This window comes from Vipera berus (assembly GCF_964194415.1).
Source record: "Vipera berus genome assembly, chromosome: Z".
Lineage (NCBI taxonomy): Eukaryota > Metazoa > Chordata > Lepidosauria > Squamata > Viperidae > Vipera > Vipera berus.
Genome location: NC_138205.1, coordinates 32,435,633 through 32,451,087, shown reverse-complemented (window position 1 = coordinate 32,451,087; position 15,455 = coordinate 32,435,633). Strand labels below are relative to the sequence as shown.

General features: G+C 39.1%; 1 protein-coding gene across 3 annotated transcripts in view; it reads left to right on the top strand.

The window, feature by feature from the left end:
• Nucleotides 1-15,455, top strand: part of ITGA3 (integrin subunit alpha 3) — a 96,716-nt gene that overhangs the window by 48,364 nt on the left and 32,897 nt on the right. For all 3 annotated transcript variants that reach the window (XM_081345526.1, XM_081345527.1, XM_081345528.1), the window contains exons 6-11: nucleotides 117-324; nucleotides 418-611; nucleotides 3,009-3,097; nucleotides 3,738-3,871; nucleotides 7,346-7,432; nucleotides 9,346-9,413. In XM_081345526.1, the coding sequence (XP_081201652.1) occupies nucleotides 117-324; nucleotides 418-611; nucleotides 3,009-3,097; nucleotides 3,738-3,871; nucleotides 7,346-7,432; nucleotides 9,346-9,413 (780 nt within the window). The remainder of the gene's footprint in view (nucleotides 1-116; nucleotides 325-417; nucleotides 612-3,008; nucleotides 3,098-3,737; nucleotides 3,872-7,345; nucleotides 7,433-9,345; nucleotides 9,414-15,455) is intronic.

Sequence of the window (15,455 nt, the reverse complement as noted above, 5' to 3'; positions counted from 1 at the left end):
GAATCCACAAATAAATAAAAGTGAGGCAATCTCTATCTTTCTCTTTCTTTCTCTCTTTCTCTCTCTCTCAGAGGAGAGATCAAAGATATAACCTGTTTGTTATTTCATGTTAATAGGATATACCACAGAAGCAAGCACCAATGTACTGCATAAAGAAGAGTTTTCTTTTATTATTGGGGCCCCCCGCTATAATCACACTGGAGCTGTCTTTGTGATGGCAAGTGATGGTCGCAAAACTCTTCTGAAGAGACTGCTGCTCATTGGGAAGCAAGTGGGTTCTTATTTTGGCAGCTCCATTGCTGTGGCTGACCTCAACAGTGATGGGTGAGTCAATAGAAGGGAGAACTTGAAAGAAATATTAAATGGATTTTTTGATATATAGGTAAAAATGACTCCTCTGCCTTTCCCCATTAATAGGTGGCAGGACTTAATCATTGGAGCACCACACTACTTTGACCAGAAGGAGGAGAAGGGTGGGTCTGTCTATGTCTACATGAACCTTGGAGGGGGATTTTCCAGCCATCCCAACCTCACACTGACTGGACCCAGTGGTTCTTCCTTTGGTTTCTCTGTGGCTCACATTGGCGATATTAACAAAGATGATTTCCAAGGTTAGACTTGTTTGCTCTTGCCCCAGTATTATGTTTTACTATTTACTGAGGCACATCTTGTTGGACTGTATCCTTTCTTTTTTTTCTTTATAAAAGTTTTTATTGAATTTTATAAGGTTAGGGAGGGGATATAACCAGGGTAGGGATTAGGGTTTTGGGTGGGGTTAGGATCGGGATTGGGGCGGGAACGGGGTTGGGAACAATGTTGGGGTTACCCCCCCAATAACATTTTCAAGCTTTAGCAAACAGACTATTGTCCAGGTACATATGTTCAATTAACGCTAATTAATATAACAGTAAATAGCTGTGATGTATATGCTAAGCGATAATCATAAACTGTATCAGTTAGTCAGTACATATCATTTGCCTTACTAATATATATTCAAAATAACATATCACATTCATTTCTTGCTAGTTCATTTTCCTAACCATTGGTAAAATTTATCCCATGTTTTAAAATAAATTTAATCTTTCTCTTTAATCTCTAAATTTAATCTGTTCATTTCTGCACACTGTAAAATTTTCTTGATTAAGATCTCTTCAGTTGGTAGGTTTTCATTTTTCCAGTATTGGGCAAATGCTATTCTTGCTGCTGTCAATACATGCAATATTAGATACTCATTCTCCTTCTCATACTTAGCTCCTAATATTCCTAACAGAAACAGTTCTGGTTCAAGTTCAATCTGTATTTTAGTCATCTTTTCCAACCATGTGTGTATCTTAAGCCAGAACTTTTTTGCTTTAGGGCATACCCACCAGATATGGTAGTAAGTACCTGGCCTTTGTTTACATTTCCAACAATTATTCAAAGTATTTTTGAACATTTTAGCTAACCTTACTGGTATCATATGCCATCTATAAAACATTTTATACAAATTTTCTTTATATGAAATGCTTTAGTCAATTTAATATTTCTATCCCATAATTTTTGCCAGTCTTCCAAATCTATAGAATATCCAAAGTTTTTTTGCCTGTTATCATTGTTTCTTTTACTTGTTCTTCTTCCATCTTCAAGTTTAGCAGAAATCTGTAAAATATCTTAATCGGGTTTTCATCTGTTTTTAATAATATTTGATCAAATTCTGTCTCTTTATAAAATCCAATTGTCTTTGCATCTTTTCTATATCTTGTCTGAATTTACATATATGACCACCATGCTAAGTCAATACCTTGTTGATGTAAGTTTTGTCTGTCTTTCAGTTTTTCTTCCTTATCTAGGATATCTTTGTAGGTAACGACTTTGTCATAGTTAATTAAGTTTGGGTAAGCAAAAGCTTTCATTGCTAAAAGCCACTCAGGTAGTTTAATGTAGATTTTCTGCTTTATTCTTTCCCATTCTGAAAGAAGTACATTCCTTATAAAGTGATTTTGGAAGTATCTATGTATTTTACTTTTCTCGTACCACAGAAAGGCATGCCAACCAGTTTATAGATCATGCCCCTCTAAGTACAGTAGTCTTTTATTTCTCAGCGTATCCTTTCCTATGGCCTAAAGCAATGTTTGTGTTGGGAAATTGTCAGTCAGGTAAGGAAGAAGGATAAAGTGGGGAATCAGCTTTGAGTCATTGTACAGCCATGAGAGACTTACACTAACCTCCCCTAGGTTTCATGGAACTTTATCTGTTTATTTCCAAGGGAAGGCAAGCAATCTGGAAGAATCTAGTATTATAGGTAGAACACAATAAAGTAGACAACTATTAGAATTTCAAGGACTGGTTGTAAATTCTGCTCATTCAGTGCAATTTATAAATTTGAACAGTGTCACAGAATGTAGTCTGGAATGGAAGGAGGGAAGCATTCACTCCCAGAGGGTAAAGAGACTGAACTTGGAATGTTTGGTAGGCAGAAAAAGGGCAGTTCACAGTCCCCTTAGCAGTTCACAGAGTATATCTATAGTTATGCAGATAATTGCTTTAGTCTGGCAAGACTCTCTGTAGGCAAGTAACTTTACATATCATTCTTGATTCTTTGGGCCTGAAAAAACTGAATGAAAGCTCATTAAATAAGGACCATCTGAACTCTACATCTGATACCAGGAAAAGAGAAATAAATTCCTTTCATAGCTATAGTTCAACCACACACACAAACACACACATTGATTTTGTCTTAGTTAATTGTCAAGAATCTATACTGCCCACCTACAATCACTTCCTCAGCAGAATTCCTTCAAGCTTTCCTTTGAATAATGACTGAACTATTATAAGGGCTAAACCAAAAGATTCCTTGTTAGATTTTTGACTAGTGATGGGAAGCAGTACAATTACTTATTTTGAAAAGTTATCTTAAAAGTACATTTGATACATTTCCAGTGGGAAGAAACCTATCTAAGAGAAGTATAATGAGAACTGTGAGATCTCATAAAAATTGAAGTTCTCTTCTTTGTACTCTTCACTTTCAGATATTGCCATTGGGGCACCCTATGAAGGTTCGGGGAAAATATACATCTACCAGAGTGGTGTAGGTGGCCTTGCTAATAAGCCACAGCAGGTAAAGGCATCTTTATCATCTTATCTCTTTTATCATCCTTATCTCTTTGGGTAAAGCATATATCTATGATTATGTGTGGCACGTCCCCATATTGTTCAATCAGTGACAGGAAAGACCACAATGGGTAGGTTAATAATGTTGTTGGATTGAGGTAATTATAGCTTCCTTTTTTATTTTTGGGAAAGTCTTCAGTTTTCTAGCATGTTAAATTTAGCCAAGTTTTAGCACACCAACTGGTCACCCTTGGTATTGACCAACTTTCTCTAATCTCAAGCAGATACAAGATAAAGTACCAGTTTTCTGCAAGAATCCCCACTTTGAAACTTGGAGAAGCAGCTAGTTGTCCTTCATTTGCAGGAGATCAGAGAGCTAAAGCCCCAGACTCTTGTTTTCAATTATGGTGTCAGCCTTTCCCGGTTAAGATTTCTTTGCCTCCAATTTATAAGATATTTTTACATATATTACAGTCCCAGAACTTCTCTCCAATTAGATTGATATAATCTAATTATGTTCATAGTAGTCCTACTGCTCATTCAAATATGCTTCGCCACCAACAGCTTCATCATGGATGGCAGTATATACAAACCAATGGTCTCATTTGTAAATATCCTTCTTGCCTTATTTTCTGCACCTCTTGCAGATCATTAGTGGGGAAGATTTTAATCCAGTCATCAAGACCTTTGGTTACTCCTTCAGTGGTGGAATAGATGTGGATGGAAATTCGTATCCTGATCTCCTAGTGGGAACTCTCTCAGAAAATATCTTGCTGCTCAGGTAAGTGAGGTAAAAGAGGTTAAAAGCTGTCATGGTTTTTTTTCCTATTTATTGATTCTGATTAATAAAAAGGGGGATCTTTTTTAAGAAGGAAATTCCAATCTCTCTGTTGGGACAGCCTTTCCAGCCTGGTGTCCTTGCTATTTCTGGTCTGGTGGATTGATGAATATGGAAGTCAATGTGCCACTCATCTAGGGAGCATCATTTTGAGGAAGACTGTATTGTCAGTTACCCTGATTCAAAAGGGAATCATGTCCTGGGGAAGAGAACAAATGATCACATGTAACAGTAAATTTTCTTCACTACCAAGTAATTGAAATCACCATCATGATTAGGGATCATTTATTTTATTTATGCACTACATCTGTACCGTATTGATTCTTTTTTGGGCTTCTGCTGTGAGTCATGACTGACTGAAGATGCCTCTGCAAATGAGCAGAAATAAAAGCTGTTGCGTAGGATGAAAGAACAGCCATAGATCGGTCCTTCCAAGCTCTCTGGAGAAGGAGAGGTTGCTCACAAATGTTCTGAAGGGCAGCTCCTTGCTAGGAGATTGTAAAACTATGGTCTCTATGGGTTTGAGTGCCAGAAGCTGAGGGAGATGACATCTTTGCTTAGCCACAGGGAAGCCTTTAATAGGAACACTAAACCAGCCAATATCATATTTTAATCAATTTTAGAAGCGTTCAATTTAAGCATTTTATGGATATTAGAGACTTTGAGAACAGCAAGCTTAATTTGATACCTGGTGAGTTTAACCTTCTCTGAAATTAAGAAATTTTAAACAAGACTTAAGAATTTAAAATGATATACATATGGCAAAAAGTAAAAAAAATGGAGGGGGGATTTTGATTTAAGAACTTTTTTAACCGATTGTAATACCAGATATTTGGAATATAGGTTATTTATCTTGTGAGGTTTGAAAACAAATGTACTGTATAATTAAATAATTTACTGAAACGGAACCAAACCTGTATCAGAACTGAGGCTTGATGAAAGTTGCAAATGGACACTAGAGGGAATTAAGTTTAAGTTTAAGTTTATTGAATTTATATACCGCCCTTTTCCCGTAGGACTCAGGGTGGTTTACAAAGTATTTAAAAACATCAATACAATACAAGAGTTAAAAACAGTTAAAATAATTAAATTTGATCCTGAGGGGAAAAAAAAACACCTCTCAGCCTAGGCCGGAAAGCTCAAAGAGCCAGGTCTTCAGGTCCCGGCGGAATGACCGAAGGTTGGGGGCAGTCCTAAGCTCCACGGGCAGCTGGTTCCACAGGGCAGGCGCACCCACTGAGAAGGCCCTCCCCTATCCACCGGCAGTCTTTTACAGGCGGCACCCTGAGAAGGCCCTCCAAGTGGGAGCGCACAGGACGAAGGGAACTTGATGCCGGCAGTAGGTGTTCCCTCAAATATCCCGGACCCAAGCCATTTAGGGCTTTATAGGTCATCACCAGCACCTTGAATCTCACCCGGAGGGCAACTGGAAGCCAATGTAGCTCACGGAGTAGAGGTGTTACATGGGAGTATTGGGAAACCCCCATCACAATTCGTGCAGCAGCATTCTGCACCAGCTGAAGCCTCTGAGTGGTCCTCGAGGGCAGCCCCATATAGAGAGCGTTGCAGTAGTCCAACCGGGAGGTCACAAGTGCATGGGTGACTGTGTGTAGGGAATCTCGGTCCAGATAGGGTCGCAACTAGCGCACCTGGCAAACCTGGGCAAAAGCCCCTCTGGTCACGGATCCTATGTGATCTTCAAAATTGAGCCGTGAATCCAGGAGGATGCCCAAGTTGCGAGCCCTATCAACGGGGGGTAACACCTCACTCCCCATCGTTAAAGATGGAATAGTCTGGTTAATCCGAGATGCCGGTATGCATAGCCACTCAGTCTTGGCAGGATTGAGACGAAGCTTGTTTCTCCCCATCCAGACCTGGACCGCCTCCAGGCAACAGGACATCATGGCGAGGGCATCACTAGGTTGGTTTGGGGTGGAGAAAAAAAGTTGGGTATCATCAGCATACTGATGATACTCCACCCTGAAACCACGAATGATCTCGCCCAGCGGCTTCATATAGATGTTGAACAGGAGGGGAGAGAGAACTGACCCCTGAGGAACTCCATAAACGAGAGGCCTCGGGGCGGATCTCTGCCCTCCTGTCAACACTGACTGCGAGCGGCCCAGGAGATAGGAGGAGAACCACCGTAAAATGGTGCCTCCCACGCCCAAACCCCTGAGACGCCGCAGTAGGATACCATGGTCGATGGTATCAAAAGCCGCTGAGAGGTCTAATAGGACTAGGACAGAGAAACAACCCCTGTCCTGAGCCTGCCAGAGATCATTCACCAGTGCGACCAATGCCATCTCCGTGCTGTGCCCGGGTCTGAAACCTGATTGGTATGGGTCCAGATAATCAGTGTCCTCCAGGAACAGAGGAAGCTGGTACGCCACCACACTCTCAACAACCTTCGCCAGAAAGCGAAGGTTGGAGACCGAACAATAGTTATTTAAAACAGCCAGGTCCAGGGCAGGCTTCTTGAGGAGGGGCCTCACCACCGCCTCCTTCAAGGCGGAGGGGAAGATACCCTCCTTCAAGGAAGCAGTTATTACTGCCTGGAACCAGCCTCGTGTCTCCTCCCGGGCCGCATAAACCAGCCAGGAGGGGCACAGGTCCAACAAACCAGGCAGAAAAGAAATAAAATGGCTAAGCTGGATATAACTGTTTCCTATCTTAAAGATATTTTTTATGGCTAACCAGTGATATTAATCATTAAAACCTCAAAAATTATACAAATCAAAATGGATAATTTTTTACAAGATGTTGAGAATTTTTAAAAAGCCTTTACCTGACATTATTGAGTTTGAAGGCAAGGATGACAACAAAATTGAGATCACCAAAATGGGAATACAAAAGACAAAATCAGAAAAGATTCTGAACAGGAAACAGCTGTCACAATTTGTTGTGGACAGTGCCTTTTTATGGGATTTACAGGCTAGCTGGTGAAAGCTTTGAAAACTCCTCCTGAATGTCAAAAATTGATGAAAGATCAAATCCTGCAATGCCATTAAATGTGGAATGTTTTAAAGTTCAAAATTGAAGAACAGAAAGAAGGGATATAAAATTAGACTATTAGATCAGGAATAAATTATTTGTTTGATATTTCTGGTACTGCCTAACGAACTCTTTGCTGAATCAGGATTGAAAAGGTGACAACTTCTGGATTATGCATAGGGGTTTATTTTTATTTGGAACTTTAAAAGTGAGTAAAAAGTTATTATATTAGCTTATGCTTGATATGGTGAAAGTTAGAAACCACTTCATTATTATTTTTCTTTTTCTGCACCTTTTGAACTTTTGCTTTTATTCTAATTTAGTTTGTATTAGTTTTTATGTTTATTAAAAACTTTAATTAAAAGGTATTGATTCTTTGCACTGTTGTTTTCCCTTATGCCTATTGTCTTTGCCTTTCTGCAGAGCCCGTCCTGTGATCAATATCCTAAACAAGACTTTTACTGTTACTCCAAGCCCTCTGGACTCGAGCAAATGTACTCAAAACTCTTGGTAATAACATGCCTGTAAATTTTCTTTTCATTTTTATATGCCTGAATACACGGATATTCAAGGTGTGAGGCAACACAAATGTGATACAACTGAGTATATTTAGCCTACAGAAAGAAGATGAAAGGGCAGCATGCTGCCAACTTTCAGTTTATTTTAGAGGATGTTGGAAAGAATTAGGAGAACAATTGTTTGCCCTCCCCACCAAGTGCAGGGAGGAGAAACAAGAGTATTTATACAAAATGTGGTGAGATTCAAGTTAAGTTTGCATGAGAAAAACATCTGGCAAACAGAGTAAAAGGCTACATTGGAACAAGCAGTATTGGGACATTGCTGAGTCCTTTTTCTTGCTTGATTTTTTTAAGAATAGAAGTTGAATAAGAGACTTGTAGGTTTGCTTTTTCAACAGGGCATCCTGTCCCAAAGAAGATATAGGACTTGATAAGATGCAAGTTATTTCAGGTTTTAAGCCAGCTGAGGGAATTTTAACCCTACAGATGTGATTAATTTCCCTCTTTCAATAGTTCTATCCAGCATGCCATTAGTTTGGGAGTTGGGATCCTTCAATATCTGGAAGTGTTAGGCATTTGTAACTTCTAAACTAGGACTTAGTTTAAGGGTGATGTGGTTTATTAATGTTGATTTTGTCAACATCTATTTTTTCCAACTTTAAATTCATGATGGTTCCTTTCTCTTTTTGTTAGCATTTTTTCCTCAAATAAGTCATTGCAGAGATGGCGCATATAAAATCATATCTGACTTGTCAGGGTGCCTTGCGCACTGAACACATTTCTTAGCTTTTCTTAAGTCAGTTTCTAGGAATATATGAAGTAGCACTGAATCAAAATGAAAATATATTGTTAAGGGTGTGAAAACATGAAGAAAAGGGGCATCTGTTCTCTAAAGTGGATTGTTATAGCATCATATGCACATAACATTTCCCTCTTTAGTTAATTATAATTATTTGCTAAAATTAGCCTTTCCTAACCTGGTATTTTCCAGAGGCTGATGGCTAGGAATTCTGAGAATCGCAGTCTAGGTACATCTCCTAGGCACCAAATTGGAAAAGCTCCTTTATAGAGTGCCAATTCTGTAAATAAATAAGATGAAATTGTCCTTGACCAAAATAGACAGAATCGCAGCTTTGACAATTTTCAGATTCAAAGCAGATGAGAGAGGGGGGGAGATCTTCCATTTGAATGAAAAAGCAATTTTTTTCTCTTCACAAGAACTGATTTTTCAAAGAAAGCTTTGGGCCTCTGAAACATCATTCCTTGCTGCAGACAAAGCAAGGACAATCCATCTAAAAGTTTGGCACTGGTTAATTATCAGAAAAAGGACATCCTAATATAAGGGACGCGGTGGCTCAGTGAGTTAGGACGCTGAGCTTGTCGATCAGAAGGTCAGCAGTTTGGCGGGTCGAATCCCAAGTGCCGCGTAACAGAGTGAGCGCCTGTTACTTGTCCCAGCTTCTGCCAACCTAGCAGTTCAAAAGCACGTAAAAATGCAAGTAGAAAAATGGGGACCACTCCAGTGGGAAGGTAACAGCGTTCCGTGCGCCTTTGGCGTCTAGTCATGCCGGCCACATGACCACGGAGACGTCCTCGGACAAGCGCTGGCTTTTCGGCTTTGAAACGGAGATGAGTACCGGCCCCTAGAGTCGGAAACGACTAGCACGCATGTGCGGGGGAACCTTTACCTTTTAATATAAGTCAAGTGCTGTTGCTTTAGTTTTGATATGCCTTTGTTGTATGGTGTAACTTTAAATTTAGGATGTTGTGCTTCTTTTTAAAAGCAAGGCATTTGGGCTTTGGGTTTTGTTTGGAGGAACCTCAGCTATCTGTCCCTGCAGATTCTTTACTGAGCACATTGTTTTTATTTATTTCTCCTTTCCCTTCTTATCATCTCATTTACAGCATGAAGGTAGAGGTCTGCTTCTCCTATTCCCAAAGTGCTGGAGATCCCAAGTACAAGGAAACTATCAGTGAGTAGCAGTACTTTTTTTCTAAAAAAATAAGGTGTCGGAACTCAGAGGTGCTGTCACTGGGAGCGATGCCGGTGTCTTGCTACAGCGTCGCCACCCGTCCTTTGCACCACCACCCCTGCGGCTCGGAGCCACATGCCATGGGGATTCCCCTCCCCACAGCTGTTGTGGGAATTCCCCTCCCTGCAGTTGCCATGCCACGGCCCATGCTGAGCCCCCACCCGCAGCTCCTCCGAACCCCGACCCAGAGCTGTGTTCCTCGTGGCAGTGGTCTCCGGCGCCAAACAGCCTCTTTCCAACCACATCCAGAAAAATTTATAACAAACATTGGAATTCTCAAGGCCATGTTTGGTATTTCCCAGCAATCTGTTACTGGAAGGAAAAAGCAATCCCTGCTGTGTTACTGATCCCAGAGAAGCATTTGCATGTATGCAGGTATCCTTAAGGTGCCATAGTTATGGATGAGAAATATTGGTTGCAAAGTTGGCATTTCTGGATGTAATACAGATATTTTGGACTTATTTTTGTTTCTTTGCATGTTTGATATTTTTAAAAAGGCATATGCTACTGACTACACTTATGCACATATGTAACATCTTTTGCTAGGATACATGACCACTGCTTGTCCAGAATGTGAAAAGTGAAAGATTGTGACTAAACAAAATTTTAATGTACAGATAATACCACCAGAAATTATTTTAGCCTTTTTTTAATAAATGTTATTATTGATGTTAAGCTCACCAAGGAATACATCATATATTGTTATGTATATACTAGATTAATTATTTAAAGACTGAAGTGCAACATAACTAGATTGTAAATAATCTATTTTTTTTTATTGAAAAGTTTTAAGGTACAATTTTCCTTTAAAAATCCCCCCTTCCCCCTCCCTCCTCCCCCCCTACCTCCCCCCCTCCCCCCCTCCCCCCCCGACTTCCCAAAGCTAAATACAAGGTATATATATAAAAAGCAATCATAAACAATCCTATACTAACAACTATAAACTCTAAAATCCAACACTCTCTAGCTTATATAGGATAAAACAAGCCTTAATAATATTGAATATATATAAAAAGAAACTAAAATAAGAAAAGAGAAAAAAAAACACGAAAGAAGACTTATTCAAATGCTACATAAAATTTCTTAACCCTATACTTGTTCTGGATAAACTCAATCCATTTTCTCCATTCCATAATATAGCGTTCTTGCGAGTGATCTTTCAAATAGGCCGAAATCTTCGCCATCTCTGCCAGGTCGGAAACCTTTAAAGTCCACTCTTCTATAGTCGGCAGTTCCTCTTTCTTCCAATATTGGCCTATCAAAAGTCTTGCTGCCGTAATTAAATTCAACATCAACTTGATGTCCACAACTGTAGCGTCTGCAATTATTCCCAACAAAAAAAGTTGCGGACAAAACTTTATCCTCTGTTTAAAAATCTTCTGCATATTCCACCAGACTTTTATCCAAAAAGCCTTAACCTTCTTACATGTCCACCATATGTGAAAATATGTTGCATCTTCATCTCCGCACCTCCAACATTTAGGCTGATAATTCGGATACATACTTGCAAGCTTTTTAGGATCTAAATGCCATCTATAAAACATTTTGTAAAAGTTCTCCCTTAAATTTTGAGCTTGAGTAAATTTTACGTTCCTCACCCAAATCTTTTCCCAGGTATCCATTGTGATAACTTCCTGGATATTTTGGGCCCATTTTATCATACAATCCTTAACAAGCTCTGTTTCTGAGTCAATCTCTATCAATGCAAGATATATCCGTTTGATATGTGCTGGTCCCTGATTTCTAATTTGCTTTATCAAATTTTCATCAGTCATTGTAAATCCATTTTTCTGGTCTTCTTTCCACCTGGCCCGTAACTGAGTATATTGAAACCAATTTTGAACCACCTTCTCTTCTCGCAAGAGGCTATATGATTTCAAACACCAAACATTCCTTTCCAAGCTAAGAATCTCCTTGTACGTGGTCACATCATGTTTGAAGCCAGCATGTATGTTTTCTATTGCGTGTTTTGGAATTGCCCACAATGGTATCTTACAACTTAACTTATGTCTATACTTCTTCCAAACTCTCAGCAATGCCTGTCTTACAATATGCACCCTAAACACGTTGTCTACCTTCTTATCATACAACAAATATGCATGCCAGCCAAACAACAAATCATGGCCCTCAAGATTTAATAACCTCCCTTGCGTCAAATTGATCCAATCACTTATTCCTGCTAATGCAGCAGCTTCATAATATAATTTAAAATTAGGCAATTTAAGGCCACCTCTCTCACGAGTATCCTGCATAATCTTAAGTTTAACTCGTGGCTTTTTCCCTGCCCACACAAATTTATTGATACCTCGCTGCCATTCCTCCAAATTAGAATCTTTCTTAAGAATCGGTATCATTTGAAATAAAAATAAAAATTTAGGCAGGACATTCATTTTTACTGCTGCAATCCGTCCCAACAAAGACAATTGCAATTTTTCCCAACTCTCCAATTCTTTTTGAATTTTCCCCCATAGTTTTTCATAATTATTCTTATATAGCTTTGTATTAGAGGGCGACAAAATCACCCCCAAATATTTAACCCTTTTAACAATCTCAAATCCAGTTAATCCTTCTAAGAGAGCCTTTTGCGAAACTGTCATATTTCTGGCCAAAATTTTGGTTTTCTGTGTATTAACTTTAAATCCAGAAACCTTCACATATTGTGTTATTATCTCCATCAGGTCCACAACAGAGTTCTCTGGCTGGGTCACTGTAACAACCAGATCGTCTGTGAATGCTCTCAATCTGTAGTCCTGATCTCCAATTTGTATCCCCTTAATTTTTCCCGAATTCCGAATTTTAACCAATAATATCTCTAATGTTAACACAAATAACAAGGGCGATAACGGACACCCTTGCCTTGTGCCCTTCTCAATATTACATGCTTCTGTCAAGCTATTATTAACTATAATTCGGGCAGTTTGTTTTTGATATACAGTAATGCCCTAATCGGTTGTAAAAATTTTTCCCCAAAATCCATTTTATCTAAAACTTTCAACAAAAATTTCCAATTCAATTGATCAAAAGCTTTTTCAGCATCTAAAAAAATTAGCGCCGCAGCGATCTGGTTGTTCCTTTCCAAAAACTCTAACACATCAACTATATGCCTCACATTATTTTTCATTTGCCTACCACTAATAAACCCCGTTTGATCCCCATGAATCACCTGTTGCAGAACCCTCATCAGTCTATTAGCCAAAACCTTAGCAAATATCTTGTAATCTGTATTTAAAAGCGATATCGGTCTATAGTTTTTAACTTGAGTAGCATCTTGGTCTTCCTTCGGAATCAAAGAAATAAAAGCTGTTCTCCAAGACGGTGGCACCTTTCCCCCCCTCTGGATTGTCTGGAACAGTTCCTTTAACGGTTTTATCATCTCTAATTGTAAATTTTTGTAATAGGCCGCAGTCAAGCCATCCGTACCTGGTGCTTTATCCACCTTCAATTCCTTAATTGCTGTGAAAATTTCTTCTTCTGTAATCAGTTGATTAATCCCCTCTTTTTGTACTTGCGTAAGAACCGGGATGCTAGCATTCTCCAAATATATATCAATATCTTTTTCATTAATTTCCTCTTTAGCATATAATTTCGAATAGAAATCCACAAAAGCATCCTTAATAAGATTCTGTTGGAACACAACCCTTCCTTTGTGCTCAATCTTGTCTATATTAGAAGCCCTTTGTTTTTTCCTCAATCTATAAGCTAACCATCTGCCTGGTTTATTAGCGTTGCAAAAAGTATTATGCCTAGCAAACCGCAGATTGGTCGCCACTTGATCAGCCATTAATTTATCAAATTGTCCTCTTAACAGTCTAATAGCTTCCTTGGTCTTCACATCCTCTGAGTTCAAAATCAAAGCCTTTTCTTTTTCCTTTATTTCATTCTCCAGTTCTTTCCTTCTAGTTTCCACTGCACGTCTATGTTTATTATTCATATATATCAACACCCCTCTCATATAGGCCTTGCTAGCATCCCAAACCATATCCATAGAGGTACCCTTATTCATGTTAGTCTCAAAAAAATCCTTCATCCGCTGTTTGCATTCTTCCACATTTCTCTGATTTCTAAACAGATTCTCATTTACGCGCCATGAGCGCCTATCTCTTTTCTCCTTATCAATCTCTAACCAAACTGGACTGTGATCAGAGATAGTTCTTGCACAAATCTTCACCTTTTTAGTCCTCAAAAAGAAATCATTAGTCAGCAAAATAAAATCAATCCTCGAAAAAGATTGATGTCTATCAGAATAAAAAGTAAAATCCTTCTCCTGCAAATGTCTCTCACGCCAAATATCTCGCAATTCCAGGTCATCCTTCATTTCAAAAAAAGATTTAGGCAATCTAGCATGACTTGGAATGCGCTTGAAAACTCCAGCCTTGTCCAGCTGTACATCCAAAACACCATTCCAGTCCCCCATAAAAATAAAAGATTTATAATCCAACTGGGTAAGCTTTGTGTGTAGCAAACTAAAAAAGTCAGCTTGTTGTTGATTAGGTGCATATAATCCAACTAAAAGCGTCTTTTTACCTTCTACCAGCAGCTCAATCATAACATATCTTCCATGCTTGTCTGCTTCAATTAAGTCTGCTGTTAAGGCACTTTTAACATAAACAACCACTCCATTTTTCTTATTCTCTGCAGAAGCAACAAATTGCGTACCCAACCTCGAGTTCGATAAATACTTTTGATCCAAAACTCTAATATGCGTTTCTTGCAAACATATAACATCTATCTTAAATTGTTTTAAATATTGAAAAACTTTCTTCCTCTTCTGTGGTGAATTTAGTCCATTAACATTCCAGGTTAAGAATTTAGTTGCCATGCATATCCTCCCAAAGCTCTTGGAGCACAGCTTTGATAGGACTATCTTCTTTAGGCCGTGCTCCTCCCACTGCTTGGCTATGAGTACGTTGTGAAGATTCTGAAGACTTTTGCTGGTCTTGTTCGTTTATTTTCTTTGCTCGTTTTAAAGCAGCACGCGTTACCCTTTGCTCTCTAGGATCCTCCAAAGAAGTTATAGCTTGATCTCCTCCAGCACCATTATCCTCTGTTTCATCCTCTTGATGTTCTCCTTCTCCAGATCCCTTTGCAGCTTCCAGAAGTGTTGATGGGGTTGCTTTTAAAACATTATTGTAGAAATCACGCGCTTGCTTCACAGTAATCAGCCGATACCTTTTACCTTCATGCATCACCATCAGCCCGTCTGGAATCTCCCATCTGAACCTTATATCTCGTTGCTTGAGCTCTTGCACAAGAAATGTAAAGTCCTTCCTTCTCCTTAAAATCTTTGGAGGGATTTCTTTTAAAACCAAAACTTCTTGATCAGCAATCACAACTTTAGCATCATAGGCAGCTTGTATAACTTCATCTGTGATTTCTCTTTTTGCAAAGTAAACCACCACGTCTCTAGGCAGCTTTCTCTGTCTGGCAATCCATGAATTCACACGGAACACTTTATCCATAGCTGCTCTTATTTCAGATGCTGGCTGGTTCAATACCACTTCTAGAGCCTCAGAAACCAGCTGCTTTAAATCTTCCTTAATATTCTCCTTTAAACCTCTGATTCTAACAGCAAACTGCATCTGATAATATTGGGCAAGGCTTAACTCCCTTTCCATTTTGTCTCTTAAATTTTCATTCTCCCGTACTTTTACTTCTAATATTGCATTCTTTTGGGTCAAATCATCCACTTTTTCATCTAAATCCTCCACACATTCTGCCACTTTATGCACTGAAGACAAAATGTCTACCTTCATCACGCTGCACTTCTGTTCCATCCTCTCTTCTAATCTCTCCTCCAGTTTCTCCAATTTCTCCTCCATCTGTGCAAATTTATCACCCATTGATTGGTTAATTGATTCCAAAAGTACCTGGGCATGTTTATCCAGCGCATCTCGTAAATCCTTCGGTGTCAATACATCAGGAGGATGCAGTGCCTGTAACGATGATTGTTGCACCGGAGAAGATCCACCACTCCGAAGAGTT